Source organism: Fringilla coelebs, assembly GCF_963513975.1.
Source record: "Fringilla coelebs genome assembly, chromosome: 20".
Taxonomy (NCBI): Eukaryota; Metazoa; Chordata; class Aves; order Passeriformes; family Fringillidae; genus Fringilla; species Fringilla coelebs.
In genome coordinates this window covers 4,195,758-4,222,943 of record NC_140046.1, presented here as the reverse complement: position 1 = coordinate 4,222,943, position 27,186 = coordinate 4,195,758, and the positions used below count along the sequence as shown (strand labels likewise).

General features: G+C 62.7%; 2 protein-coding genes across 17 annotated transcripts in view; one reads left to right on the top strand and one right to left on the bottom strand.

Annotated features, from left to right (window-relative positions):
- Positions 1-18,797, bottom strand: part of MYO18A (myosin XVIIIA) — a 36,992-nt gene extending 18,195 nt beyond the window's left edge. For 2 of the 16 annotated variants that reach the window (XM_084219050.1, XM_084219053.1), the window contains exons 1-14: positions 7,544-8,409; positions 6,498-7,172; positions 6,230-6,292; positions 5,922-6,026; positions 5,386-5,526; positions 4,808-4,864; positions 4,171-4,258; positions 3,940-4,049; positions 3,685-3,861; positions 3,358-3,568; positions 2,968-3,110; positions 2,167-2,267; positions 2,014-2,077; positions 1,760-1,904 (exon numbers count right to left, since the gene is read on the bottom strand). In XM_084219050.1, the coding sequence (XP_084075176.1) occupies positions 1,760-1,904; positions 2,014-2,077; positions 2,167-2,267; positions 2,968-3,110; positions 3,358-3,568; positions 3,685-3,861; positions 3,940-4,049; positions 4,171-4,258; positions 4,808-4,864; positions 5,386-5,526; positions 5,922-6,026; positions 6,230-6,292; positions 6,498-7,172; positions 7,544-7,906 (2,443 nt within the window). In that variant the 5' untranslated portion in view covers positions 7,907-8,409. The other 14 variants (XM_084219045.1, XM_084219046.1, XM_084219057.1 and 11 more) reach the window with 13 other exon arrangements.
- A 2,442-nt stretch (positions 18,798-21,239) lies between these two features.
- On the top strand, positions 21,240-27,037 carry CRYBA1 (crystallin beta A1; the record flags this gene model as incomplete). Its single annotated transcript, XM_084219254.1, has 9 exons — positions 21,240-21,442; positions 21,699-21,992; positions 22,792-22,979; positions 23,466-23,533; positions 24,096-24,215; positions 24,462-24,580; positions 26,115-26,256; positions 26,642-26,784; positions 26,890-27,037. The coding sequence occupies 9 exons, from the start codon at positions 21,240-21,242 to the stop codon at positions 27,035-27,037; spliced, it is 1,425 nt and encodes a 474-aa protein (XP_084075380.1).
- Between the last annotated feature and the right edge of the window lie 149 nt (positions 27,038-27,186).

The window sequence follows — 27,186 nt, the reverse complement described above, 5'->3', positions numbered from 1 at the left end:
GCACAGCGGGAGCACACGTTTTGGGCTTTGAGGAGACACAGATGTTTGGAGTCTAAGAGGAGATAGGGGTGAATGGCTTTGTGCAGCTGCAGGCTGAGCCACACTGGTGTGGAGCACAGACCCCTTGCCACCACTACCCAGGGACCTCTGAGGCTCTGAGCCACCCCACACGGGGACATGTCCCTGCTGGGCGACACAGCCACACGGCAGCCAGACAGACACACGGACGCTGGGGGGCGGTGGGAGCAGGTTAATGGTGACACACAGGGACACGGAGGCGGGGTGAGGGTGGCACGGGGGAGGGGGAAGCCAGAGACACGCGCGGAGAACGGGACTTTACCTTCGTCGGCGTCTGCATTGCAAAGGGCAGCATGCACCATGCGAACAGAGACACGGGTTAGAAACAACGGCACACGATGGCACGGGGACGCCCTCCTGCCACCACGCCACCGCACATGCCACGCCTGCCCCCTCCCCAGGCACTGCTGCAGTGACAAACCGTGACCAGCCTGCGGGGTCCCTTCCCTTTGAGCATCCCACACCATGGGCAATGTTGGGGAGCAGCTCAGCTCTGCCCCAGTGCATGGGGAGACACTTTAGGATCCAAGGAAATTGTGGGGCTGGTGCAGCTCAGCTCTGAGCACTCCCAGCGTCCACGAGGTGCAGGGGAGGCTTCAGCAGCAGCAGCACAGACCTGGGGGTGGGACGCCCACCCCAAGCAGGATGTGGCCATGCTCCCCCCCAGCAGGATCTGGGATCCCTTCCCATGGCAGGCTGCCATGGAGAGGTTGCAGAGTTGCCTGAGCAGCCTGCTGTGGTGGCTGCAGCGGGGCCCTGCTGCCCTCTAGTGCCCTGAGAGCACCCCATGGGCCAGCACTGCACCCCAAGAACACCCCACAGGCCAGCCCTGCACCCCAGCGTGCATCCAGACCCCTCTGGTCCCTCCTTCTTCATCTCCAAATCATCTTTTCCACCAGGGCTGCAAATTCCCTGGATGCAGCCACCAGCTCCAGGTGCCCATTTGGGGGTGACATGCCCAGCTCTCCCACCAGCGTACAGCACCATGGGGCTTCCAGCACAACAGGCAGAAAGAGAAAGCCACAGGGAAAGAAGAACAGCCCCCAAAGCCAAATTTGCCATCTCCAGGAATGGAGAGCAAAGCTGGTGCTGTGAGAGGCTCACACCCACGTGAGCACTGTGTGCCAGGGCAGCCCTGACCCACACCAGCAATGGTGTGACAGGACTGGAACTGGACTCCTCAAGAGCAGAAGGCAAATTTGGAGCTGCCAAGACCCAGCCAGGGTCAGTGTTGGTCCCAGCACACCAGCAGCATCCCAAGGCCCCATTTCAGCCCCCAAATCAGCATTGCATGGCACCCCCCAGAGCAGAGCCCTCCCCACTCCCATTACCAGCTCCATCTGCCAGTGGGTCTGCAAGGAGGATGGAGGGAAAGGTGTTACACTGGGAATGGGGGACACCCCCCAGCTGCCTCAGCCCCACCCAGGCCCCCACTCTCCCAGGTTGGCAGGGTGTGGACGTGTTCAATTCCCACCAGTTAATGAGACCACCCTGACCACGGGGACAAAGCTGGGTGCCCCAGAGCACTCAGGGTGGCAGGGCACTGTCCCTCAGCTGACACAGCCTCCCACCCTCTCCCCCAGAGCTTGGCTGCGCTGCAGGCTGTTTGCAAGGTGTCTCTGGAACCCCTCACATCCATCAGTCCCAAATCTCCCCTCATTAATGGCTCCCAGCTTGTTACCTTTGGTTGCCCCAGCAGCTCCCAGATGGTAGATGGCCCCCAGGATGAGCCAGAAGGCTTTCTGCTCATCTCCTGAGATGCCCATCACCTTCATAGCTGTCAGGAGCTTGCCAAACTGCTGGGTTGCCTTCTGCTTTTCCTCTGGCTGTGGAAAACAACAGGAGCCATTGGTCTGCGAGCCCAGCTCTGCTTCCCCCTGCACTGAAATTGGCCAGAGACCCCCATCTTTCCCTACAGCTCCCCATGGCAACAACCTTGGAGGGTGGCACGATGCCAAAGACATTGTTCTCTGCCAGGTGGTTGAAGTGAAGCTCAGTCCTGCAAGGATAAACACCACGATTGGCCCCATGGGGTCGGTCCCAGAGACCCCCCCCACGATGGAGGCCATGCCCTCCCCTCCAGCTCACCTCAGGGTGCTGTCAGAGCAGGCCAGCAGGTAGTAGAAGACATTGAAGGTTGCCTCGTTGGCCGGGTGCCGGGCCACGCGCAGCTTCTCCAGCAGCAGTGTCTGCCAGAGGTGGGACAGTGAGGAACTGTCCCCAAGTGCCCCACTCCCACTGAGACACCCCAGCCCACCCCAGCCTCATCCTTGCTGCCTGCCCAGGGTCCTCATGGAGTTGTGAGAGTCTCCCTCTCACTGCAGGGCATCATGTGAATGCAAACATCACCCAAGCAGCCCATGAGCATCTCTCCTTGGTGAATGATACTACAAGAGCATGGAGTACATCTCCTGGGTTTTAAGGGCTCTGCTGTTATCACAGCAGGGAGGTGTCTGAAGACACATTCCTGATTTTGGGACTAACTCAGCAAGGACAGGAATCCCATCTGATCTGGGTGTGAACAAGGACAAGAGCAGGATGCCAGGCTGCTGAGCGCTGCAAGCATGGCTGGGGATCTGCGGCAGAGCTTGTAGCGTAGGAAACATCAGGAGAATCACAGAATGGTTTGGATTGGAAGGGACCTGAAAGATCAACAAGTTCCAAACCCCTGCCATGGGCAAGGACACTTTCCCCTATCCCAGGCTTGCCCAAGCCCTGTCCAATCTGGCTTTGAACACTGCCACAGGGGATGGAGCAGTTACAGCTTCTCTGGACAACTCCTGTGATATCTCACTCCTGTGACGATGGACCAGCTCCCACACCGTGGGGAGCCACGCTGGCAAGGATGGACCAGCTCCCATGCTGGGGGGGCCACCCTGGTCCCCTCACCTGTACAGAGGCAGACGCCACCTGCCCGGCCTGGTCGAAGTCCAGGGAGATGATCTGCGAGAAGCGGGTGGCATTGCCGTTCATGCCGGTGCTGCTATTGCCAAAAGCCTCCAGGATGGTGTAGAGAGCCTGCCACTTCTCCACTGCAGGAAGACAAGCAGGGCAGTGCAGGGGCCGTGCAGTGGGCAGGGGGCCGGAGCTGGCTGGCCAGGTGCTGCCGCTCCCTTGCACCGCAGCAGCCCCCAGGAGCACAGCAAAGGCACCGGTGTGACACAGTGACAGCAGGTTTGGCACGTGTCCAGCCACTGCCATGTGCGTGGGGCTGTGACCGCAAAGCAAGGGGCGTGTGCAGGCAGGACAAAGGGACGCCACACCCCCAGAGGCACTCACCGGAGAAGACCTTGCCGCTGCTGCCGGCGATGGTGGCGAGGTACTGCACCAGGTGCTGGCAGTTGGTGGTTTTGCCGCTGCCGCTGGCGCCCAGCAGGACGATGGCCTGGTCCTGGCGGCTCATCAGCATGCTGCGGTACGCGGCCTGCGCCACCGCGTAGATGTGCGGGGACGTGTCCTCCCTGCGGCACCCCTTGAACATGTGCATCACCTGATGGGGACGGGGAGGGCAAGCGGGCAAGGGTCAGCACCCTGCCACCCCCACCGCCCCCTCCGCGCTCGTGCCAGCTGCTTGTCCCCTCTGGTGTCCCCCCAGAGCAGCGTCACCTTCTCAGAGTACATGGAGGGGGAGCTCAGCGGGTTGATGATGACCATGGTGGGCCCGGCGTAGGTGTGCAGGAGGTTGCCGCCGTAGCGCTGGCGCAGCGTGTGCAGCGTGCTGGACTCGTTGAGGTAGAGGAGGCTGGCCAGGTCCTCCACACGGTCGCAGGACGGGGGGTTTGCCTGGCAGCGAGGTTGAGATGGGGTGGGTCAGGCAGGGAATGGGGATCTGCCCCACCAGCCCCCGCCCCGCAGCCCTACCTTCTCCACATCGTCCTCCTCCACCTCCAGGACGGCTCCATCGTGGTCCAGTTTCACCTTCACTTTGCCCTCGGGCAGGGGACTGCCTGCCTCCGGCCGCAGCTGGCTGCCTGTGAGGGGCACAGGGCACTCAGAGGGGCTGTGCTGGCAGCCCCCAGGGACACTGCAGTGGGGTCAGGGGGCTCGCTGCACCACAGGAAGGATGGGGTGCTGTGTCCCAGCAGTGCTCACCCAAGGAGAAGCCATCCCTGTGCACCAGCCACACCTTCTCGGTCTCGTACCAGGCCTCCTCCGCTGCTATCTGCTCCTCCGTCTTGGCCTGTGGGACAGCAGATGTGGAGAGGCTGTAGTCACCTGCCCCTGCCCTGCCTCACCCCCTCCCCTCATCCCTGGGGCTGGAGGGAGCAGGGCTGACTGGCCACAGGCCATGTGCTGGACAGCCAGGCCACCTGCACCAGCCAGAGAGCCTCCCAGCACATATCCTCACTTTGCCTGCTGGGGACCTCAGTGGGTGCAGGGCTGCAGAGGGCACCATGGCCCTGCCACAGCTTGAGGTAGACATAAAGACACAGTGACCCACAGGCACATTCACTATGGCCAACTCGGGAGAGCCTGGAGGGGCCAAGCTCCCAAACCACAGCCCTGAGAGCAGCCAGCCGCAGGTCAGGATGCAGGGACACCAGACATGCTATGAGGACATGGGACATGCTGCGGGGACATGCTGTAGGGACACAGGACACACTGAGGCACATAATGGAAGAATACAGGACGTGGCACAGGACTCTGACATGGGAAATGCCAGGCTGGTGGCCAGCACAGTGGGGATGTCCCTGGCACAAGGAGAGCAGGACGAGCTCCGGAGCCAAACCTGAGCTGCAGCAGGGACGGGGCCAAGGGGAGCTGCCGGCGCATCGTCCGCTGGACCCTGGCGAGGCCGAGAGAGGCGGTGAAGGAGAGAAGGGCTCAGCCCTGCCCCACACACAGCACGGAAAGAGGGGAGGGGGAGCAGCAGGGGCAAAGCACCGCTGTGCCAAACCCTGCGGGCGCTCCACGTGCCACGGCCACCACTGTGGGCAGCGGCGTGGCAAGTCCAGTGCACTGCTGGACAGACACAGAGCTGGGAAGGACACTGGCCACGAGGCCGTGCTGCCAAAGCCCTGGGGCTGGGGGTCACGCCACTGACCCCGCTCTGAGCTCTGCCAGCACCACGTGCCACAGCTGCTTCGGCACGAGCCATGCATCCTGCCTATGCCAGCACTCTGCCCCTTCACACCCTGCTCCACACCCCTGCCCGCCCCAGTTGTGCCACCTCCACTGAGGGCACCCTCCTGGGACATCTGGCTTCCTGGCATGACCTCGCTGGGGAGGGGAGAGGCACCCAGCCCCGGCTGCCCCCGCCGGCCCCATGGCAGCCCACGGAGCAGGGTGGGATGGGGGAAGCCTTACACTCCAGCACGAGGCACGGGCGCAGACACCAGCCCAGCGGCAGACAGAGGATGGCAGGGGGTCGCTGGTGGAGGCAGAGGGCTCCTGAGGACGGGGGTACAGTACCTGGCTGGGTGCCGAGGCGGAGGCGGCGGGGTCCAGCTAACGGCAGCAAGGAAGGAGGAGAGAAAGAAGAGAGGGGGTGAGAGGCAGAGAGGAGAAGCAGCACCCTGACAAGCCACAGGGCCCCAGCATGGCCATGATCACACAGCACCACCAGGACATCACCCATCCCAGCCACCAGTGTGCCTGGGCCCCTACAGGGATGCAGGCAGTTCCCCATCCCCAGCACAGTAGTCTGGGCAATGATCCTCAAATCCACCAACAGCCCTGGTCATCCATTCCCTGCTGCCAGTGTCACCCACAGATAGACCATGGGGCTGGCAGCCAGACACAGGGTTACAGTCACTGTGTGCAGAGCACATGGCACGTCTGGGGCAGCCACACGCTGCCCATGCCTCCCCGTCTCTGAGAAGGCGACACGCAAGCACCAACACCTCTGGAATTACAGGAGTGGTGAAGATCCTCTCCAGCCGGAGCTGCGCCTCCTCAGATGGGCTCAGCACGGACGCAGGGCCAGGGGAAGCAGGGCCAGGAGCAGCCTAGAGGCAGAGCACCATTAGCTCCAGGCCAGCAGTTCCACAGCCCTCAGAGCCCTTGCACATGGGCACCAGCAGGGCCATTGCAAGGGCTTTCCCAGCCCTGCAGCCCATCAGTGCTTGGGGTGGGTCCCAGGGTGAAGGCACAGCTGGGTACCAGTGCATACCCACAGTGTCCAGGGACCTGGGTCCCCACTCCTACACACCTGCTGGGGGGCAGCTGGGGCATTTTTCACAGGGGTCGGCCGCTTCTCGCTGGTCTGCAGCTTCTTCTCCACATGAAATGGAGGGGAGACAAGGAGCAGCATGATGGAGTGGCCACAGCACACACGACTGCCCCAAAAAAAGTGACTCCCACCCACACCACACATCTCAAAACCACTGCAAACCATGCAGGTGAGCTCACACCATGCTGCACTGGGGGCACAACCCGCCGCCGGGTCAGAGCATCCCCCGCCGTGCACACACCGGTACCTTGTGCCTCTCCAGGGCCGTGGGTTTCAGAGCAGACGCCTTTGCTGGCTCCGCTTTCCCTCCTGAAAGCTGCACTGGAGGCTCTGGTTTGGCTTCAGGGGACGGGGACAGCTTTGTGTCCCCACCAGCAGGCTCACGGGACTTCTCCTGCCTGTCCCCCGGCCGGAGCCGCGGCCGGTGCTCCTTGGTTTTGCCCTTTGCCATGAGGGTTTTGAGCCCCTCTGAGATCTCATCCTTGGGCTCCGGCTTGGCAGGGGCTGAAGGCACCATGGTGGGGGGAGGTGGCGGGGCTGGGGGAGCTGGGACAGCAGTACGGCCTGCTTCCTCCTTCCTCGGGGGTGGCACTGGCTCAGGAGACTTGGCATCTCGGCCTGGCTCCTTGGCACTGCCAGCGTCCTCCCCTGGCAGGACTTTGCGGACCACCTTGCGCACCACCCGGACCACCTTGCGGCGGGAGAGCCCCTGGCCGTCATCCCCCTGCGCCTCGGCGGCTGGGCCCTCCAGCCCATTCTCAGCTGCCCCGTTCAGCACCGGCTCCGGGCTCTTCCCTCTCCCAGGAGGTGGCTCGGGGCTCTTCGCAGGTTCGGGGCTCTTCACAGGCTCAGGTTTTGGGGGCTCAGCTCTCGGGGGCTCAGCTTTGGGGGGTGCAGATGCTGCCTCCTTCGGGCTCTCTGACTGCAGCCACAATGACAGTGATGTGAGTGGAGGTCCAGCCTCCACTGCTGTTTGGGACATGATGGTGCCCAGGGCTCTGCCCTGCCATGGAGCACAGCTCCTGGCCAGACCCCAGCACTGGGGACACAGCACCCTTCCCCACCAGCCTACAGCCCCACAGTGGATCCCAGGGCAGGGAGCAGTGGTGACCTCCCTGCCCCACAAACAGTAACCATTCAACCCTCAGGCTGACTGCATGGGGGTAAAACTCAGTGCTCAGCTGAGCCCATGACCCTGCATGGTGTCCCCAGGCCCTGTCACAGGGGCTGTTCCCACCAAGGACAAGCCCCATCCCCAAAAGCTCCACCCTGCCCGTGCCCTGTGACACTTACAGCCCCATCCTCCTTCACGGGTCTTTTCACAGCTAAAGATTTGTCCTCGTCCTTGACCTGAGGGTCAGACAAACAAGAGGAGCATGTTTCAGCCCACTGTGGGGCCTTGCTGCAGGAAAACCTCCTGGGACCATCACTCCATGCCAGCCCAAATTTGCAACCCACTGCAGGGACAAGGACGTGCGTCCTCCCAGGCTTCCCATCAGCCAAAAAAAACGGGGATGAAGCACAGAGATGCACCCTAGTTACAGCAAACCCCAAAGGTGGGAGAGGTATGTGCTCTCCCCACCTGGCCTGGGCCCTCTCACCACGAGCAGTCAGCGAGGGAGGTGGTTCAGAGTCCCACCACCCCTCCTGCAGCATTCTGTCATTCTACACGTCACCCCCCACCCGGTGTCACTGCACGTTTTAAGTGTCACCAGCTAATCTCTGCAGCACGTGGGACATGCCAGATCCCTGCTGACCCGGGGAAACCGGGGGCCTCTGGGGGGGTGGGCAGCCAAATCCTGCCCTGAGCTGTGCCTCTGAGTGCCAGGACTCAGCTGTGACACTGCAGTGGCAGCGTGTGGTGCATCCTGTGGGCAACACACCCCGACTGGCCACCACACAGCGGCTCCTGGGAGGCAGGTGGCACTGGGGTGGCTCACACTGTGTTAGGGGCTGCACCAGACACTCACAAAGCCGTTAGTGATGTGTTAGTGATCACATGCATGGCCGTGTTGGTGACACCAGCCCTGGCCAAGCTCCCAGTTGCCCAGCACAGCCCCTGTCAAAGCAGCACAGTGAGGCTGGGAGTGCTGCTCCAAACATGGTGCCAGCCCTGGGCAAACTGGGGGAGCTGGTCAGCAGCGTGACCCAAACGTGGGGCGCAGGCAAACATGCAAGAGACACTTCCCTTCTGCTCCCAGAACGCAAACCGGGATGAGAACGCCATGGTGATGTCTCATGGAGCTGCAGCCCTGGCTGGGGAGAGAGGGAGAGGTGAGACCGACTGGGACAGCGCACAGAATGCCAAACCACGGCACAGGGAACAGGCACGTGCCCTTCCCCACCTGGGATCCTCAGGAATGGGGGTCTGAGCCCACCTGGACCTGCTCAGCAAACAAACAGTGCCCACAGGAGGGGCTCTGGGGACAGACAGGTGACCAGTCTGAGACCCAGCAAAACTCACTGTGTAAAAAAAACCCCTTTAGTCAGGCTGTAGGACTGTGGCCCCATTCCCCTGACCAGGCCAGCCCGCTGTGGTAAGCAAATGCCAGGGTGAGGGAAGTGATATTTTCTGCCCCAGCTCCCTGCTTGCCCTGACAGCCTGGGTTTATTCTGAGCCTGACCCCATGCCAGAGGCCAGGCAGCTCTAGTGGGACCTGCTGCCCTGGATGGCACCCACTCTCCAACCCCAGGTTGTGCCACTGGGGAGAAGCCCCCTCTCAGGGCCAGGTGTGGCACCGGGGAGCACCCGGCCACCAAAACAACCCAGCAGTCTGGGAGCACATCCCTGTCCCCCCAAACCGTCACCATGGCGTGAAATGCCAGTGCCTGGAGCACAGGCTGAGCATGGGGGTCTGCACACAAACCCACCTGTGGGTCAGAACCCCCAAACCCTCTGCCCACAGCGCTCCCATCTCCAAGCAGCCTGGCACTGCCACAAAGGTCTCCAGAGAGCACCCGCCATGAGGTCCCCATAACAAACACCACCAAAACGCCCCGGGGGTGGGTTCAGCCACACAATCCCCAATCCCAGCACCAGAACCATCTCCCAGGTACCCCCCTGGTGCTCCCCCAAGCCGTGCTGGCCACGCTGGGAGTCCCCACCTTACCAGAGGGAGCCGGGAGAAGGGTTTCCGCCGGGGCGAGCGCGGCACCGCACGGGAGAGGCACTAGTGGGGCGGCAGCCGGCAGCGGGGACAGCTGGGCTGATAGGGCCACCCTAAAAATAGCCCAGGAATGCGAGGGCCCCGCCGGCCGGAGCAGCAGCAGCCGGAGGGAGAGCTGTGGGGGGGGACACTGGGGCCTCGCCACCAGCACCGTCACCGTCACCACTGCCAGAGGAAGTGATGTGGGCTCTGCCGGGGGGAACTGCCCGGCCCCCGTGCACCGTCCGCCCGGGGAGGGTGGGAGACACCCCCGGGCCAAGTGCAGCTGCGGGGCTGGGGGGGCCAGGCAGGGCTCTGTGCCTCACGGGATGGGGTTGCACAATTCACACCCCTGGGTGCCTGGTGTGGTGCCAGGCGGTGCAAGCCTGACGCTTCTTGCTCCTCCTCTGGCTTTCCCATGAACACCAGATCCCCCCCCAAAATGTTCTTGGGGACAGATAGCACCCCAAGAACATGGTAAAGATGTTTTCGTGGCAAAGCTGCCTCTGGAAGTTCAAGGTGTCCCTGGAAACAGCGGGAGTGGGGCAGTGGACAAGGGGATAAGGGTCAGGGGCCTCCCTGTGTGGGGGCTGCTGGGAGGAATTGGTGGCAGGGAGCCAGGCACGCTGGTGGCATGGAGGAGCAGTGGTGACACAGGCATGGCACATTGGGACCCCAACTGGCAGCTGAGCAGGTCCCTGCCCAACCGAAGTGAGACAGATGTGCCCTGAGCAAAAACAACATTCCCAGAGGAAGCAGGGGGTCCCAGCCTGGCACACCCCCCTGCACAAGGGACAGGCCACATCAAACACCCTTGGCAGGGCTGGCATAACACAGCAGAGAGTGTCTGCAGTGACACAGGTGTCCCCAGGTAGCACAGGCACGCAGCCACCTCCACTGGGATGCCCAGCCCAGCTGTTTGGTGACAGCAGCATTTCTGCCTGGCCAGCATATTTCTCTCATTCCCAAGCCAGGAAATTCATCAGACACACACACTGGTCCATGGCTGAGCCCACTGGATACAAGCCCCGTCCCAAGACCCCTCCACACTGGGACACTGCAGCAGCACCAACCCCTCAGTGAGAGCAGAAAAGAGCCAAACCAAGAACTTGCCAAGCACGGAAAAATGATAAAAACGCCCCTGACACGATGAGAGTCCCACACTCCCACCCTGGTGGGACACGGGGAACCCAGCCATGCCACGGCACAGTGGCTTGCACCCTGGGGACAGCGACCTGCAGGGACCTGTGTGCCTGTGGACAGTGGCACACAAGGTCAGCCAGCGCAACCACTGGATGCCTGTGGCCCTGCTGAAGCACTGGAGTGGTCAGAGGCGTTTCTGGAATATTTCTGGAATATTTCTGCTGGGCCGGCACATGCCGGGGCCCTGCCTGAGGAATTTAGCCGGTAAATAAATAAATACAGTGTGGAGCCCAGCCAGCCCAGCTGCCCCGCACTGGGAGCAAGGCTGGGACACAGAGGGGATTTCACCCCAGCCCCAATGCCCGGCCATGGTGTCCCCTGTCACCCCACAGCACTGACAGCCCCCCAAGAGGCAGCGGGTGCTGGCATTGCCCAGCAGGTCTGCAGGGACAGACCCAGTGGGGGGGTTCAACCCCCCATGGTGCACAGAGAGCCCGGCACCATCCCACTCCAGCCAGGGAGGGGCTTCCAGAGCAACAGCCCAAAATATGTCTATAATTTCCTGTTTCAAAAAGGATCATTTTTATTTAAATTAGGACCAGAAACATTCCAGGGAGCTTAGTGGGGCCTGGGGGAGAGCCGGGCCTCCCTGTGTGCCAGCACCTTGTGTGAGGGGACCCCCAACTGCACCCAGCACCCCAGTCTGGGCTCCCTTGCACCAGCAAAGCCACAGCGTGTCACTCTGGTGCAGCATGCAGGAGGAGGAGGAGGCATCCTGTGCCAGTGCTGTGTGTCAACCCCACAGCGCAGTCACTGCCAGGCTCTGGCCAGCTCCCACCGCCTGATGCCGTCAAACCACACCATGTTCCAGCACAAGGCTGCACGTTGCAGCCTCTCCCATGCAGCCCCAAGGGCACTGGTGTCTCCTCTCCCCGTTCCCAGCCCAGCACGGTGCTCCTGGAAGGCACAAGCACCTCGCTGGCTCCCTGTGTGCCAACATCCAACGCACTCCTGCCTCCGTGCCAAGGCACAGCCGTGCCCCGTGTTCACACAGGGCTATCCAGGCTGCACTGCAGTGCCCCACATCCACACAGGGCTATCCCACCAGGGGTTATCCAGGTGTTCACACAGGGCTATCCCACCAGGGGTTATCCAGGCTGCACTGCAGTGCCCCACATCCACACAGGGTTATCCCACCAGGGGTTATCCAGGCTGCACTGCAGTGCCCCACATCCACACAGGGTTATCCCACCAGGGGTTTTCCAGGCTGCAGTGCCCCACATCCACACAGGGTTATCCCACCAGGGGTTTTCCAGGCTGCAGTGCCCAGTGTTCGCACAGGGCCATCCCACCAAGGGTTATCCAGGTGTTCACACAGGGTTATCCCACCAGGGGTTATCCAGGCTGCACTGCAGTGCCCCACATCCACACGGGGTTATCCCACCAGGGGTTTTCCAGGCAGCAGCGCCCGATGCCTGCAGGGCTCCGGGGAGGAGCTGCGGGAAAGCCACCGCTCTGGCTCGGCACAGACTCCACCCCGCAGTGCCGGCATCTGCTCGAGGAGCACATGGAGCCCCGTGGTCACCTTCATTCCATCCTGGCCACCAACCCGCAGGCAGAGGGCCTCGCCGTGCACAGTGTGGCTCTCCCCAGTGCAAGCAACCTGCTCTGCAGGCACAGGCACCCTCTTCCCCCAGGGAAGGCTTAAAAATACACTAAACAAGTCCAGTTACATACTAAACAACACCACTCTGCTGCACCCCCGGCCACCTCAGAGGGGGTCCAGCCCCGCAGGATGCTGGCATTTGAGGGGCTCTGCTGGGGTGCCAGCTGGCCAGGATGCTGGTTAGCCTGCAGCAGGGTCAGCGGTGCCAGGCAGCAGGCGTGAGGGATGTGGGTCACCCAGCCATTAAGTTTCTATTTATACAGCAGCAGCAGCAGCCGCGTACGCAGGGCTGCGCACGCCGGCAGCAGCTCCCGGCCCCTGGCACACTGTGTGCCTGCCCCAGTCCCCGGGGAGGATCCCAGTGGGGGACGCCAGCGTGGGCAGCAGAGCAAGCAGTGTCCTTCTGCAAAGTAGCCTTTGGAATTTCCTGGCAGTGAGGAGCAAAGCTCCTTTCTCAGCTGGACTGTGCTTTGTCAGCAAAGAGATGGGGACATACTTCCCGCAGGCAATGCAGAGCTGGGCTCTCCTCTAGCAGGAGGAAAACCCAACCCAACAGCACCCCGAACGCTTCGGGGGGCAAAACCCACCAGTGATGATTTGCAAGACCTGATGCATCACCACTGCATCACTGCCACAGCCTCCCACTCCTCCCTGCGCATCGCTCCTAGCTGGAGCAGCCCCAGTATCCGCTGCTTCCCACGGCCCTTGCCAACCCAAACACCCCCACAAGGACGCTGGCGCTGGCAGAACCCCGGCCCAGCAGCGCCCGTGGCAGGGACGGCGTTACTCACATCCCAGGCAGCACGGCGTGTCCCCTGGCCGCCCCGCAGCCAGCAGCGGCTCAGCTCGCTCAGCTCCAGGATGGGCTGCACCTTCAGCTGCACCGTGTCCCCCGACTGCCGGATCATCTCCACGATCTCATCCCGGGATTTGTTCTCCACGTTCCGCCCGTTGATCTCCACCAGCCGATCGCCCGGCACCAAGCCCAAGGCCAAGTCTTTGGTGCCGGCTCCGGGCTCGGCGAAGTGCACGACGCGCCGGTACACCTGCCCGTCAGGGCCCCGGTCCAGCATGGTGGTGCGGCGCAGGGAGAAGCCGAAATCGCCGGTGTTGCGCCTCTGCAGCTCCAGCTGCCGTGGGGTGGGGGGCTGGGGGGGCACCAAGGCGGGCAGCCGCAGCTCGGCGGGGAACTTCTTACCGATGAGCTCCGGCACCCTGGCATGCAGGGAGGCGGCAGAAGGGGTGCAGGGCTGTCCGGGGGGAACCCCCTGCTTGTCCAGTGGGGTGTCCAGCATGCGCACCTCCACCTGAGGGGAGGGGGCTGCTGAGTGCTCAGAGGGCGTGGAGGTCTCTGAGGTGCTCTCATCCCGGCTTTTCTGGGAGAAGGAGAAGCGTTTGACAATCACCTGGGAGTTCTGCTTGGCCAAGGAGCCAAACTTGGCTGCCCGCTGCAGCACCGAGCCCTTGAAGTTGGTATCGTCCGCCTTGAGATCGTCGCTGGAGCTGGCCGTGCTCAGGTGGCCTGAGTCCAAGATGACGCTGCCCCGGTTGCTGTCAGAGTCAATATCTGTGAGGTGCAGCTCGGAGCCACTGGCCACTTTAATGGGGATGGGGTTGGAGATCTCCAGGCGGGTCTTGGAGTCCCTCTTGGAGGCACGGTTGAGGTTGAAGAAGCCCCGGCGCATGCTCATCTCCTCCAGGCTCTTAAGTTCAGCTGCTGACATTCGCTCCTTTTTCTCCTTCTTCTTCTCCTTCCGGGCCCCATCCTTCTCTTTGTCCTTCTTCATCAGGTTAAACATGGTGGATGGAGGGCTCGGGGCACTCTTGCCCCCACAGCAGGGCACTCGGCTTGGGCGCTGGTCACGGCACAGCCGCCTGTGCAGAAGGACAGACAGGAAGGGTCCCATCAGAGAGCAGCACGGACAACACCCACCCACCACCCCTCCATCCACCCCACTGGTCACACCAGCTGCCAACCTCCAGCCCCTGAGCCATGTTCCAGTATTCCCCCCTCCCTGGGGATTGCAGCACCACAGGGCTGAGACTGCCCCAGTTGATGTGTCCTCGTCCTGGCTGGGCATCGAGCCCCAGGGATGCAACAAGGATGGCCCTGTACCCCCAGGGTTGCCTCAAAAGAAGCCCAGAAGCCTGGCAGTGCCTGGCACTAGGGCTGACTGCAGGCAGGACCCTCAGCAGCTCAGAAGCCGTTTTGGAGCAGCATGGGTGGGCAGGGAAGAAAATATCCTGGTGGCTTTTGCAGCAGTTACTGCCAGCAGGGACACTCCCCAGGGCAAAACCCCCCATCCCATCCAGGCACCAACGTCCTGCCTGCTGTTCAAAAGCCCCTTGTTGAGGAAACAGAGGCCTTTCTGCTGCTCATCCTGGCTCTGGCCACCACAAACCACAGGGGCTGCCGTGGGCAGGGTCCCCACCAGGGAGGAGCCGGAAACACGGCCTGGAGCGAAGGTTGCTCTAATAAACAGGAACCTGTAAAATCACATCCCTCCCAACACTGATAAGTGTCTAATTTTAGCCAGGGCGACACAGAGGCTCGTGACGCTGCCGGCGACCTCCAGGAACAGTGGCTCTTTCATTTGGGCATCCCGCGCAGAGCGGGGGGAGCACCCAGTGCCCGTGGGGAAAACTGTGGCTGGGCAAAAAACCCAGCTCCCTCCTGGAAAACCCCATGTGCATCCAGTGCCTGGGGACACCCAGTGCTTGGGGACACCCACAGCCTCACCCTGCATGGGGTGCTGTGGCACTCCTCTGCCCCTGGGGTAACTGGTAGCCCCCCCCCAGCCTCCATCGAGCGCTTGGGCTGCGGATAAACAACTCCAAAGTGGAGCAGGCGGCTGGCAGTGCCTGCAGGACGGGCTGACAGCTATATATAACAGGGCAGGAAACTGCACAGGAACTTAACCTCAGCACAAAGGACAACAGGAAAGCTCCCCACGTTTGAAGCATCTGCTTTAGAGCTCTCCGACGGGTGTGGGGATGAGGTTGGGGCAGCCATAGGGATGGGCAGCGCTGCTCACGGCGGCAGTGCAGGCTCTGCCTGGGGTGCATGGATGTGCTGTGCTGTGCCAAGCTGCACCTTGGCTCCAGCACAGCATCAGTACTGCATCACCATCACCGCCTGGACCATCTCCCTGCAAGGGCACATGGTCTGCACTGCCCTTGAACACACCCAGTGGGACAAGGGAAACCCGTTTTCCTCTTGACAAAGCCATACAGGGATGGCAGGGAACTCCCTGAACCTCGCTGCCCCTCGGGGCTGGGACAGGAGCACACGTGCCTGGGAGAGGCCTGGCCACAGGGCAGGTGAGGACAGAGCCCTGCAAGCCATGGCACAGTGTTGGCTCTGGGTGTGTGATACCTCTGAGGCAGCGAGGGGAAGCAGCCTGAGGGACAAGGTCAGGCTTGCAGCTGCAAGGCTCCTGGCCGTGGCCAGAAGGGCTGCCACAGTTTTGCCCACACCTAACCCTAGCCCAGCCCCAGGGCTCTGGCTGCTCTGCCCTCCCTGCAGCAACTGGGGCTTTACCCAGACCCACAGCAGGACCTAGGCAGGCAGGGCCCCAAAACACATGAAAACAACCCACTTCCTTTCTCCTCTCCCAGAACTGCTGGCTGTGGGGTGACCACTGACCCGAACCAGGGGACAGCACAGCTCCTTCTCATGACCCCCAGCAGGTGCTGCCACAAAGGGCACCACGGCTGTGCCATCCTGGGAGCTGCTCCCTTGTGCCAGGACCTCAGCACAGACAATGGCAAGGAGAGAACCCGCACCTGTTCCTGTCCCCACTGTGTGCCACGTGCCGCCGTTACCACAGCTGCCTGGGCATCCCTGAAGCTGTACAAAAGGGCTGCACCCAGTGCTCACCCCATGGCAGGGAGGGGTGGGATCCTTCCCGGGGGTCCCTTGGGAGCAGAGCCACTCACCAGGCAGGTGCTGGTTAGAGCCAGGGTGCAGGAGACAGGCGGCCAGCGCGCTCTTTGTCCTCGGTGGTTTCTCTCCCGGCACACAGGCTGCCTCCCAGCCTTTGTACGCTCAACAAAAAGGGGGAACAGCGTTCCCAGCCGCATCGCTAATCAGGCAGCACTGGCGGCCACTGCCGCAGCCACGTGTGCCCCACTCAGGGCCACAATAGGCAGCAGTGGGGCAGGCAGACAGGACTTTTGTGGGCTGGGGAAAGGACGGCAGCATCCGCCCTGCACTGATGTCCCCAGCCCGTGCATTATGCAATTGTGGTTTGCTCCCTTTTCCCCAAGAAGCCTCCCGCCACGGATGGGTGCAGCCCGATGCCGTGAGCAGAAGGTGGCTGCCGAGCGGCTCCTTGCTTCTGATTCAGACCCAACGCGCCTTCCCTGACTCAGCCCGGGCTTGCTCCGGGACTCCCCTCGGCCAGGCGTGCATGAGCCCTGACAGGGAAGGGAGAGGCACCCGCCGGCGCCGGCTGAGCTCTGGGATCGCACGCGAGGATGCTGTTGTGACACTGGGCTGGCAGAAGATGAGGATGTCACCTTGGAAGGGCCAGATGGCAGAAAGGGAGACACATCTCAACGCTCCCCAAGCCAAAATCCTCTCTGAGCCACCCAAGCAGGAGCTGGATGCACCGTCCCCCATGTCCCCCCACCACAGCCATGAGCCCCCGTGTCCCTGCCAGGGCGCCGGGGAGTTCCAGGCAGGGAGGAAGGCGTTCACTGAAACTCCCAGCCACTCCTTCCCTCCTCGAGACGCAATCTCGTCCGACACGCTCCCGCGCAGGGACCTGCACGGCAAGTTTCACGGTCGCCTGCCCTCCCTGCTCTGCTCCCTGATGCCGGCAGTAGGGCTGTGCTCCCACACCACTTTGGCACACGAGCTGGTGGCTGTCCTCTCCTTGGGCACACCGTGTTGGGGGAGCTCATACCCTGGCTGTGCCCAGCCAGGAAGGGATGATGCCGTGCCAGGGAACAGGAGCTGCTGGCAGCGATTCCGAGCAGCCAGGCCAGCTCCTATGCAGGGCAAGTGGGAGCTGACCCGCATGATGGCTCCTTGCTGGATACAAGTTTTCCACAGAACAAGGAAATTTAGGGGGTTTCCAAATCCCTCTGCAGCGCCTTCCCTTATGGACAATGCTGGAATGTGTTAGAGGAAAACAATCCCGGATCCACCTGAGTCACAGCCAGGATGTGCCACCAGGCTCTCCCCAGAGCAGGATTTCAGGCCCTCCTGCTGCAGGAACCCCAGGTCCAACAGCAAAGGGGACCCAGACTGGTTATGAGGGGTCACCCCAGGCCAGGAGGGTGCATGGGGTGCAAGCACGTGCCTCTCCCCAAAGCTGGGGAATGACACAGCTCAAGAGGTCTAACAGAGTAGATCCAGAGCTAGTGGGGCAGGATTTTGGCAGGGCTGCCAGGTGGGACATGATTCCATGACCAGCTGGAGGGGTCAGGTGGGTTGCAGCCCCGTTAGCACAGGACGCACAGCTCCCTCATCACCCTTATCTGGCCCCAAATTCACAGCCTGGTGGCCTGCATGGCCCAGCCCACAGCAAAGGTGAAGGGCCGAGCCACAGCTCGTCAGTGGGCAAAGTCCAGGGCTGATGCAGGTGCTGTGGGAACACCCAGATCCCAATGGGAGCTGGGATGGGGCAGTGGGCAGAGGTCCCCCAGTGCCAGAGTGCCAGGGCGAGCCTTGGGGTGTAGGAATACACTGCCATGTGCCCACACTCTCCTGTAATTGCCCTAAGTTTAGCTCTGGCACTCGCTGACCAGACAATTTGCATCTCACAGGCCGGCTGGAAACCACACGATTTAGGGACGCTCGTCCCAGCCCTCGCCCGATGCTCCATAAATCCCTCTCTGGGAAAATTAACAGGCACTGGGCTGGCCACAGCCCCGTGAGCCCCCACCACCCCCAGCACAGCAGCTCGCTGAGTGCCACCCACCCCTGTCACTCTAAAAAGGCGGCTCAGGTGCCAGTGGCACCGGCCCCAGCAGCGATGTGGTTAGCGGCGAGCCTGGCTAATGGCTTTGGATGCAATTCCCAGGTGGTGTGGGAAAGGCCCAGGCCAGCGGGTTCTCCCTGGAAGCAGGGCTGACCCTGGGAGCCCTGCAGCGGGTGCTGGGGTACCCAACACGGAGCACCTGACACGGGGCATCCTACAGGGGGGGACACACGGGGACACCGCAGGCAGAAACACACCCCGCATAAGGTGACACACACATGCAAACACGCACACGAGTGACACCGGGGGCTGCACAGGCGCTGCGAGACAAGAGCGGGCCATGCGCACACCCGCACCCCGCAACCGGGGGGCGGCACCGAGGGGGTCCGCACCCACCCACCCACCTACCTACAGCGGTTGTGCAACGCCGCGGGGGCACAGGCACGGGCACGGCTGAGCTCGGCTCGGCCCGGCCCGGCCCGCCGGGGGGGCGATGCAGCCGCGGCCCCCCCCGCGCCGGGCGGTGCGTGCCGGTGCCCCGGCGGCGGTGCGGGCGGCTGGTGGCCGGTCCCGGTGGGATGGCGGCGGGTACTCACCCAGCGGCGGCGGCGGAGCGGGGCCCGGTGGTGGCGGCGGCGGTGCCGGGCCCCGGCGGCGGCGCGGGGCGGGGCGGGGCGGGGCGGCCCCGCACCGGGGCGGGCACTGCCGGCTCTGCGCGCGCCGCCCGCCGCGCCGGGCGCGGCTCCGGTCGGCACGGAGCGGAGCGGGGCGGAGGAGCGATCCTGCCCAGCCGAGAACCCCGCTGAACCCGCAACCTGGCTGTAAGCACTGTACGGACCGGCGGCCGCAGCCCGGCGCGCAGCCGGTATCGGCACCACCGCCCCCGCACACCCACGAACCGGCGTGACCCAGCACCCCCCCGCCGACGCACACGCGGTGTGTGCACACCCCCGGTGTGACACGGTGACACCCCGTCCATCCGGCACTCCCCGCAGGCACACACCCCCCGATCCTCACATACACGCTGTGAGCTCGCACTGGTGCGCACACGCAGCCCCGTGCATCGCACAATGCACACACGCACTCCTGGGGTTCTCCTTTTCGGAAGAATCCCATCAGGAGCAGCAGTGGATCCAGACAGGGAAGGCTCCAGGCTGCCGGCCCGAGAAGGGTGTCGGATGCCTGCTGGCCCCAGGGCAGGGAATACAAAGCTGGCCATGGCAGAGCTGCCTGTGGAGCCATTCTGCAGCTTCTCCTGCAGCACCTGTCCCCAGCGAGGGCTGTCAGCCTGATAGTCAGGGACTGACTGTGAGGGCAGTGGCTGCTCTGCCCAGGAGACAGCCCAGGGTTAACAATGAGCGTCTCCCAGCACATCCAGCAGCGAGAGTGGCACAGTCTTTGTTACCACTGGTGTCCGGCTTTGGGACGTCACACTGGGGCTGGTCACAAACAGTGACAATCCTGGGACAGATGGTTTCAGGATAAGCCCTGCCACGCCACTGCTGGGACAACCTCCTTTCCTATGGGGTGTGGGAGCAACTGGGCCCAGGGAAGCTGCAGTGGGGGCTTTGGGAACAGGGAACCCCAAGAGAGGCATCCACAAGCTTTTTCCAAAAACACTTTTCAGGCAATGCTCAATTTCTGACTGGGAAGCTCAGAGAGATGACATGGGGACTGCCCAAGGGGACTCTCTCCAAACCCCTGCTGCCATCCTACCATTGCTAGCTGAATCGTGTGGTCCTGGCTCTCCTACCATCAGGCTGTGAGCCACTCTTGGGACACACCTGTCTCGGTGTCACAAGCCCCACTCCTTCGCAGTGGTAAGGCTGGCTGTGATTTCCAGCCCACAGCCTGTGTCCAGGACACAGCCCCACAGCAGCAGCAGAGCAGGACACATGAGGCATGGCAGAGCAAGCTGGCAGCTGAGCAAGGAGCCCTGTGCTGGGCATGCAGTGGTGGAGGAGATGCAGCCCTTGCAGGACGGAGGACGGCGGCAGTGAGCACAGCCGCCTGCTTTTGTCACACTGTCCTTTGTCCCAGGCACGTGGCACCAAGTGCAGGGAGCCGCAGCCATCCGGAGAGCAGGGATGGGGTCGAGTGATCTGGAAGGGCAGCAGAGCCTGTCTGAGCATTCAGGAGGGCTTTTCAGCTGCAGGGGTGAGAGGCACACACTGTGTGGCTGTAGCTCTGCCCTGCTGCCCGGGTGAACAGCCAATTACAGCCTGCGGCAGCTCCTGCTTCCTTATCACACTGGGCAGGTGGTGATGGGCTGATGCCGGTTGGAACTGCCAAGCTGTGGGACAGCAAAGGGTCCCCAGTACCCCACAGCTCTGTCACCCTCAGCCACTCACTGGGGCCACTCTCCTGCTGCATCCCCAGAGCTAAACACCCTGTGTTTTCCAGCAAACTGACCAGATGTTCCTGTCCACATGATCCTATCTGGCTTTGTCACAAACAGGTTGGGTTGCCCTGAGCAGCTCTTCCTGGCAGAGGGTTCCCCAGGCACCAGCAAATCCCACATCCAAGGAAACTCTCTGCGTTGCCCAGGGTTTTCTGTGCAGAAGCAGGACAGAGCTCTGGTGCCAGTGGCATTTTGCGTGCCCCTGGCAGGCACACATGGCTGGCCAGGGCAAGGGCCTGGAGCCGGGCTGGGAGGGGAAGCATCTGTTTTGCAGCACCGCGGGGCTCCCTAAATAGGTCACTGCATTTTTATAGTCTCTTGGATCTAGAAAAACCAGTTGTTCTGGACAACCTGTGGACCCGCCAGCATCACTGGCTCCCCAGGCACTTGCTGCTGTGCTCCTGGGTCCCTGGGGGGAGGGCACCTGCCCCACCAGTAGGGTGAGGGGTTGGGGGTCCACAGCAGCCTGAGCCAGACTGGGGTCCTGTTATCTTCTGAGACTGATCCATCCCTGGCCACGACCAGAGTGCGCTATGCAGGCTGTTTCCCCCCAGTTTGCCCCTGGCTTGGGGTGGGCTGCGAGCTCCAGGCTTTGCTCTGGGGTGGTTTTCAGGCAGAGACAGTTTTCCTGTTGCAAGGGGAGGCAGGTGCCCGTGCGGGGCGCGGAGGGGTGCGCAGTGCCACCCACCCACCGCACAGCCGCATGCGCCGGCCGTGTCCCATCCTGCTCGGGCTGAGCTCTCCCTCTAGTGGCACCAGGCTCCTGGCAGAGCCTCCACGCTCGGGGGTGGCCGCAGCCGTGACCGGGGCATGTCCGAGCGGTTGGAGCGAGCTGGAGGGCGAGCTCCGAGCTGACCTCCCCCGTCAGCCAGGATGCCCCCAGCAGGTGCACAGGGAATGTGCTGGGTAGGCTCCGCACGAGCATCCCACCACAAGCCCCATTTTGGCACCTTGCAGAGCACAGGTGGTCCTGCCCTTTTCCGTTCCCCGACCCAAATTTGCTGGGATGTGTCGGTACTGTCAGCGGGCGCGCCCGGCCTTGGGGATGCAGCTCTGTGTCACAGCCATCCCCGCGGTGACACCGATCCCACCCCGACCCCCATCCCGCAGCAGCCAGCGAGGGGAAGGACCCCCGCGAACCCAGCTGCCCCCATCCGGGCAGTGCCCTGCCCGCAGCAGGGCTCCCCCAGAACCCCGCCGAGCCCCACCAGCCCTGTCTGGGCGGGTGCCACCCCGCCGCGCGTCCCCGCAGGGTCCCCCGGGCCGGGCGCCAGGCCCCGCCGCAGGCAGCGCTGACGGGGCGCTTTGTTTTGTGCGGCCGCGCCTGCCCAGCGGGGAGACAAAAGGGGCAGTCAGACGCGGGCGAGCATTGTGCTGGCAGCCATGCGCTGAGGCAGCAGCCCGAGCCGCCACGCTCGCCTCGTGACCCCCGACGGCCCGGGCTGTGCCCGCCATGGTGCCCCAGGGCCTGCAGCGTCCGCCCCATGGGAGCCCCGCAGGAGAAGGGGGCTGTGGGGCTCGTGGCTGGGGTGACTGCACGGCCGAGGCCTCCCCAAGGTCATGGCAGGTGTCCGGGCTGTGGGGTTGTGCTGGTGGCAGCGCTGTGGGGAGCGCTGGGGCTTGGTGTAGCCGTGGGACATGTCTGCCAGGGCCACGCCAGTTCTCACCTCCAGCCTTCCTTGCCCATGATGGGAGGAGGGTGTCCATGCCAACGCGGTGGCAGGGGACACACCTTGAGTGGTGAAGCGAAGTGACAGTGCCTGGTAGACACCCTGCCGAGCCCACCACCCGCAGGGTCTCACGGGGAGGTGTCCCCGCCGTCCCCACGGTGCCAACTGGCGCCAGGGCCAGGCCAGCCCCCAGGCTCACCCCGTGACGGCGCGGTGCATTGCCCCTGGAAAATGCCAGCGCGGTCAAATCGTTGAGTCATTTGTGCCCAAGATTATCTGTGCAAACAGCCGCCCCGATTATTTTTTTTTTATTATTATCAAATTTTTTTTCTTTTTCCCTAAGAATGTGGCTCAGACCATGGGGATGAGCAGCTGAAATCTCCGGGGATCAGCAGGACAATGCCAGAGCAAGCATTGTGCTGACGGCTCTGCAAACGCTGGCACCGGTTCCCGGCCAGCAGTACCCTATAAAAGCTGAGCCGCTGAAGTAGGCAAACATTACATGGGCGAAGCAGCAGTAACCGCCTGAGCTAGGTGAGTCCTGGACCGATGCGGACCTCTCCCACCTCACCCCTCTGCTGCCAGCCGGCTGGGCAGACACCCTTCCTCCTGCCTGGTGGCAAAAGACACCCAGAGGGACTGTCGCTGTTTTCCGTGGCATAAGACAGGCTCACACGTCCCCGCTGGCAGCCGGGGGGCTGAGAGCCCCTCTACAGCAGGGCACCCCACTCCCGGCACCCACCGGCACGGCACGCCGGCTGGCATCTCCCACCGTTAGCCAGGGCTGTCCGTGGGAGCCCACCGTGCCTCCCAGGGGACACCGGGCAGGGAGGGGGGATCAGGCGGGTCTGTTGGACACTGCCAGGCACAGGGCAGCCCGTGCCCACTGGAGCCCCTGCTCTGGCTCAGGGGTGCTTTTCCTAGTGGTGGTCTGGCCTCAGGGAAGGAGAAGGGGGATTGGGCACTATGCCCTGGCGGGCGCGCAGGCTCCGTGCCATGGCAGGGAGGAGGGAAGGGGCACTGCAGTGGTGAGAAGGGAGCACCTTGCTTTGGATCTGTCCCACAGCCCCCTGCTCTGTCCTGTTCCCCATCCTGGGGCTGGCAAGAGGGTCTTGCTGTGACTGGTGTGGCTTGTCCCCAGCAGTGGGGCAGCTGCCCTTGAACAGACGCCGTGGGTGGTGGGCACAGAGCTGTCCCCAGAGGGGGATGCACAAGGACATGCTGCAGTAAAAATGGTTTTTCCTTCTTTCCTTCTCCAGACACCGATCCAGCAGCAGCAAAGATGGCTCAGACAAACCCTCTGCCTGTTCCCATGGGCCCGTGGAAGGTACGTCCTCACATTCCCTGTATTTCACCTTTCCCTGCGTGCAGGTAGGGAACAGGGAGAAGGGCAAAGCCCATCCTCTGGGGCCAGGAAAGCTGCAGAGCGGGCTGAAAGGCGAGGAAACAGGAGCACAGGAAACAGGCACCCCTGTCCTCTGCCCATGGGAATGTGCCTCCTGCCTGCTGAAATACCTCCCGGGTGTGTTTCATAAGGCTCTTCACAGCACCCAGGGCCAGCTATGCCCTGCTCTTACCAGCCATTCCATGACAGGCAATTGCAGGGTCCCCAAAAGCCACCGGCTGTAGTTCTCCCTCCCCTGTCCATGAGGACAGGGCGAGCATGGGCAGTGGGCGCTGTGGAGAAAGGAGGGGAGCGGCCCCAAGGGGTCTGGCAACAGCCCCAGGGACACTGGTCGAGGAGGGAGCCGAGAGGGTGAGGAGGAACACGTGCACAAGTGAGGAGCATCCCGTCGAAGCCTGGAGCTGTCGCGGGAGAGGAAAACATCAGCCGCAGCCCCCAGGGAGGTGCCCCTCGCCCTTTCCCCCGTTAATCCTCTTTGCCCTAGAGCGTTCGGAGCAGAGGCCGGGAGAACCGCCAGCCACAGCCCTGCCACCCGCCCGTCCCAGAACGGCTCCGCTCCTCTCTCCGGACGGCAGCGCTACCCCGGGAACTGATCTCCGCAGGGGTGAGCAGGAGAGCGGAGCGGGGGCCAGCCTGCGGCTCCCCCGACACCAAGGCAGGGCGTCGCGGGGCCAGCAGTGCAGGGACGCGGAGGCGTGCGGGGCTGTGTCCCAGGCCAGAGGGTGCCCAGTGCAGCCTCCGCTGGCTCTCTCCCTGACGGAGCCACCCTCCGTCCGTCTCCAAGAGGCGCTGAATTGCCTGGGGCCACTGCTGGGCAGTTTCCAACTCGGCAGCTCGCTCTCCGTTCCAGATCACCGTGTACGACCAAGAAAACTTCCAGGGCAAGAGGATGGAGTTCACTTCGGCCTGTCCAAACATCATGGAATGTGGCTTCGACAACATCCGCTCCCTGAAGGTGGAATGTGGCGCGTGAGTACCCAGCTGCCAGTGGAGGGGGTGCTTTCCCAGGCGGGCTGGCGGGGAGAGGGGTGCCCAAGCGTGGAGCGGGACCAGCTGTCCCCGCTCTGCTTGGCTGGAGCCACGCACCACAGCCAAAGGAAGCCAGGCATGGGGGGATCCCACCCTGCCAGGGTAGAGCAGTCCACCCCAGGCAGCACTGATACAGAGAAAGGGCCAGGGGACAGCGGCAACACCCTTTGGCATCACCCAAAACTGCCTCCTGAAGTGTTGGACCAGTCTGGTTTGGAGCAGGGTTGCTGCCCAAGGATGCAGAGAGGGTCAGTGCTCAGTGAGTGGCCTGGTCCCCGTCCCGGAGCACCAGCCCTGGAGAACCACCTCTTGCCCAGGGCCCAGCCCTGCTCTGCCCTGTGCTTTCCCTGCCACTGCACAGCTTCCTAGACCAGGGCACAACCTTCCTGCAGCTTCTCCAGTCCTGAGAGGAGTAGGGAGCAGAGCTGGGCTTCTCCCTGCTCACGGGAATCTTCCCTGGCACAGGCAAGGCACCTCCCGAGCAGCTCAGAGGGGCGGAGTGTTGGGAGCGGTCCCCGGGTGCGCATCCCGCCGGGGCGGGGAGCAGACGAGGCAGATTTGTGCTGCTATCTTTAGGACGTGTAATGCTAATGGGATTACAAGCAGCGTTCGTGCTCACGCTGTAATCAGCTCCCTGCTCCAGTTGACGTGCTCCTAATCAGGCTGTTCACCTTGCATAGGGTGGGATAGCTGCAGGACGTGGCTTTGGGGCTCAGTTTGGGTCAGTGGCAGGAAGCCCTCGACCCCCTCAGCACCCTTTGTACCCCATCAGCAGGGGATCCATGCACTGCACAGCCCGTGCCACCCACCCTCTAACTGCCAGCCCAGGCTCTGTCCCCCTGCTCTGCCTGTGGCCCTGTCCCCAGTCTCCTTAAGGGGACTTCCCCACCCTGGGGACAGGCAGTGTGGGCAGTACCAGGGCTTGCAAAATGTGTCCTGAAGGGTGGAGGCATGCCACTCACCTCTCCTTGTTTGTTTTCAGCAAGAGAGGGAGGCAGAAAGGGGAAAGGCCATAGGTCCCTGCCCTCTGCTCAAAGCCAGATGGGCTCTGCCTGCTGTGGGCATCAGGAATTCAGGTCTTTCCAGAAGTGTCAGGTTGTAATTGGGAAACAAGTAAGAAATGAGGCCTTTGGGAGAGAAAGGCAGCTGGGGCATCCAGAAGCAATGCTGGTCTGCATAAATGATGACAGAGCAACCAGGGCAAAGAGCCACCTGTGCAGGATGGACCCCAGGATCTCCCCACCTCCCACTGCAGCCAGGGATGCCGTGTGGGTGCCTCTGCAGCACCAGGTGCAGTTTCACACTCCCTGGGTTCTCTGCCCACATCCAGCACCGCTTCCTCTCCTCCCAACCTGGGCAGAGGCCAGACCCCAATCTCCTCCTTGCACCTACATCCTGCCCCTAATGCCAGCTCCCAGCAGGATGGCCCGAGCTGCTGCAGGAAGCCCTGGCAGCCCTCGCTCTGTTTTTGCAGCTGGGTCGGTTACGAGCACACCGGCTTCTGCGGGCAGCAGTTCATCCTGGAGAGGGGAGAGTACCCACGCTGGGACGCCTGGAGCGGCAGCAACGCCTACCACATCGAGCGCCTGATGTCCTTCCGCCCCGTCTGCTCCGCCGTGAGTGTCCCACCGAGCTCTGCTCCCCTGAAAATGTCCCAGGCCACGCCAGGGAGGTTAGGAAGGGAAAATACAGGGGCAGGCTCAGCGCTCTTCCCCCCAGTCCCAGCAGGATTTGCTCTTTCTGTCCTGTTTTTTAAAGCTTTGGAGGGAATTTCTGGGTAAGTTGTACATGACCAGAGCTAGGGGACAGCCAGCCTGAGACAGTAGCTGTGGCATAGCTGACATCTCCCAGCCACCCAGAAAACTCCAACCAACCAGGGTCTGAACACTTCCCTCTCCAGGAACCCTCTGAGTAATGCCATAGGGAGAGACAGCCCTGCCACTCCCACCCATGCTGGGGAGGGAGCACCACCTCCCCCTCACCCCCTGCTCTCCCCCACAGAATCACAAGGAATCCAAGATCACCATTTTTGAGAAAGACAACTTCATCGGCCGCCAGTGGGAGATTGCTGATGACTACCCCTCGCTGCAGGCCATGGGCTGGGCCAACAACGAAGTGGGCTCCATGAAGATCCAGTGTGGCGCGTAAGTGACAGGAGCAGCAGGGACAAACTGCCATCACTGTGCCACCAGGGTGGGAAGGGGACACCCTGTAACCCCCCTGCTTACCTCTTTGTCCTTTTCCTCCAGCTGGGTGTGCTACCAGTATCCCGGCTACCGTGGCTACCAGTACGTCCTGGAGTTTGACCACCATGGTGGAGACTACAAGCACTGGAGAGAGTGGGGTTCGCACGCCCAGACCTCCCAGATCCAATCCATCAGGCGTGTCCAGCAGTAGCTCCCCACCTCCCAGTACATCTCTGCAAGGTTTCGAAAGCTCACCAGCTCCCTCTTGGTGCTAATACTCCCCTCCCGAAATAACCACCCCCTCTCGTACTGCCACTGCTTATGGAACAACACTCCCAAAACGGTACCGACTGCCACAAT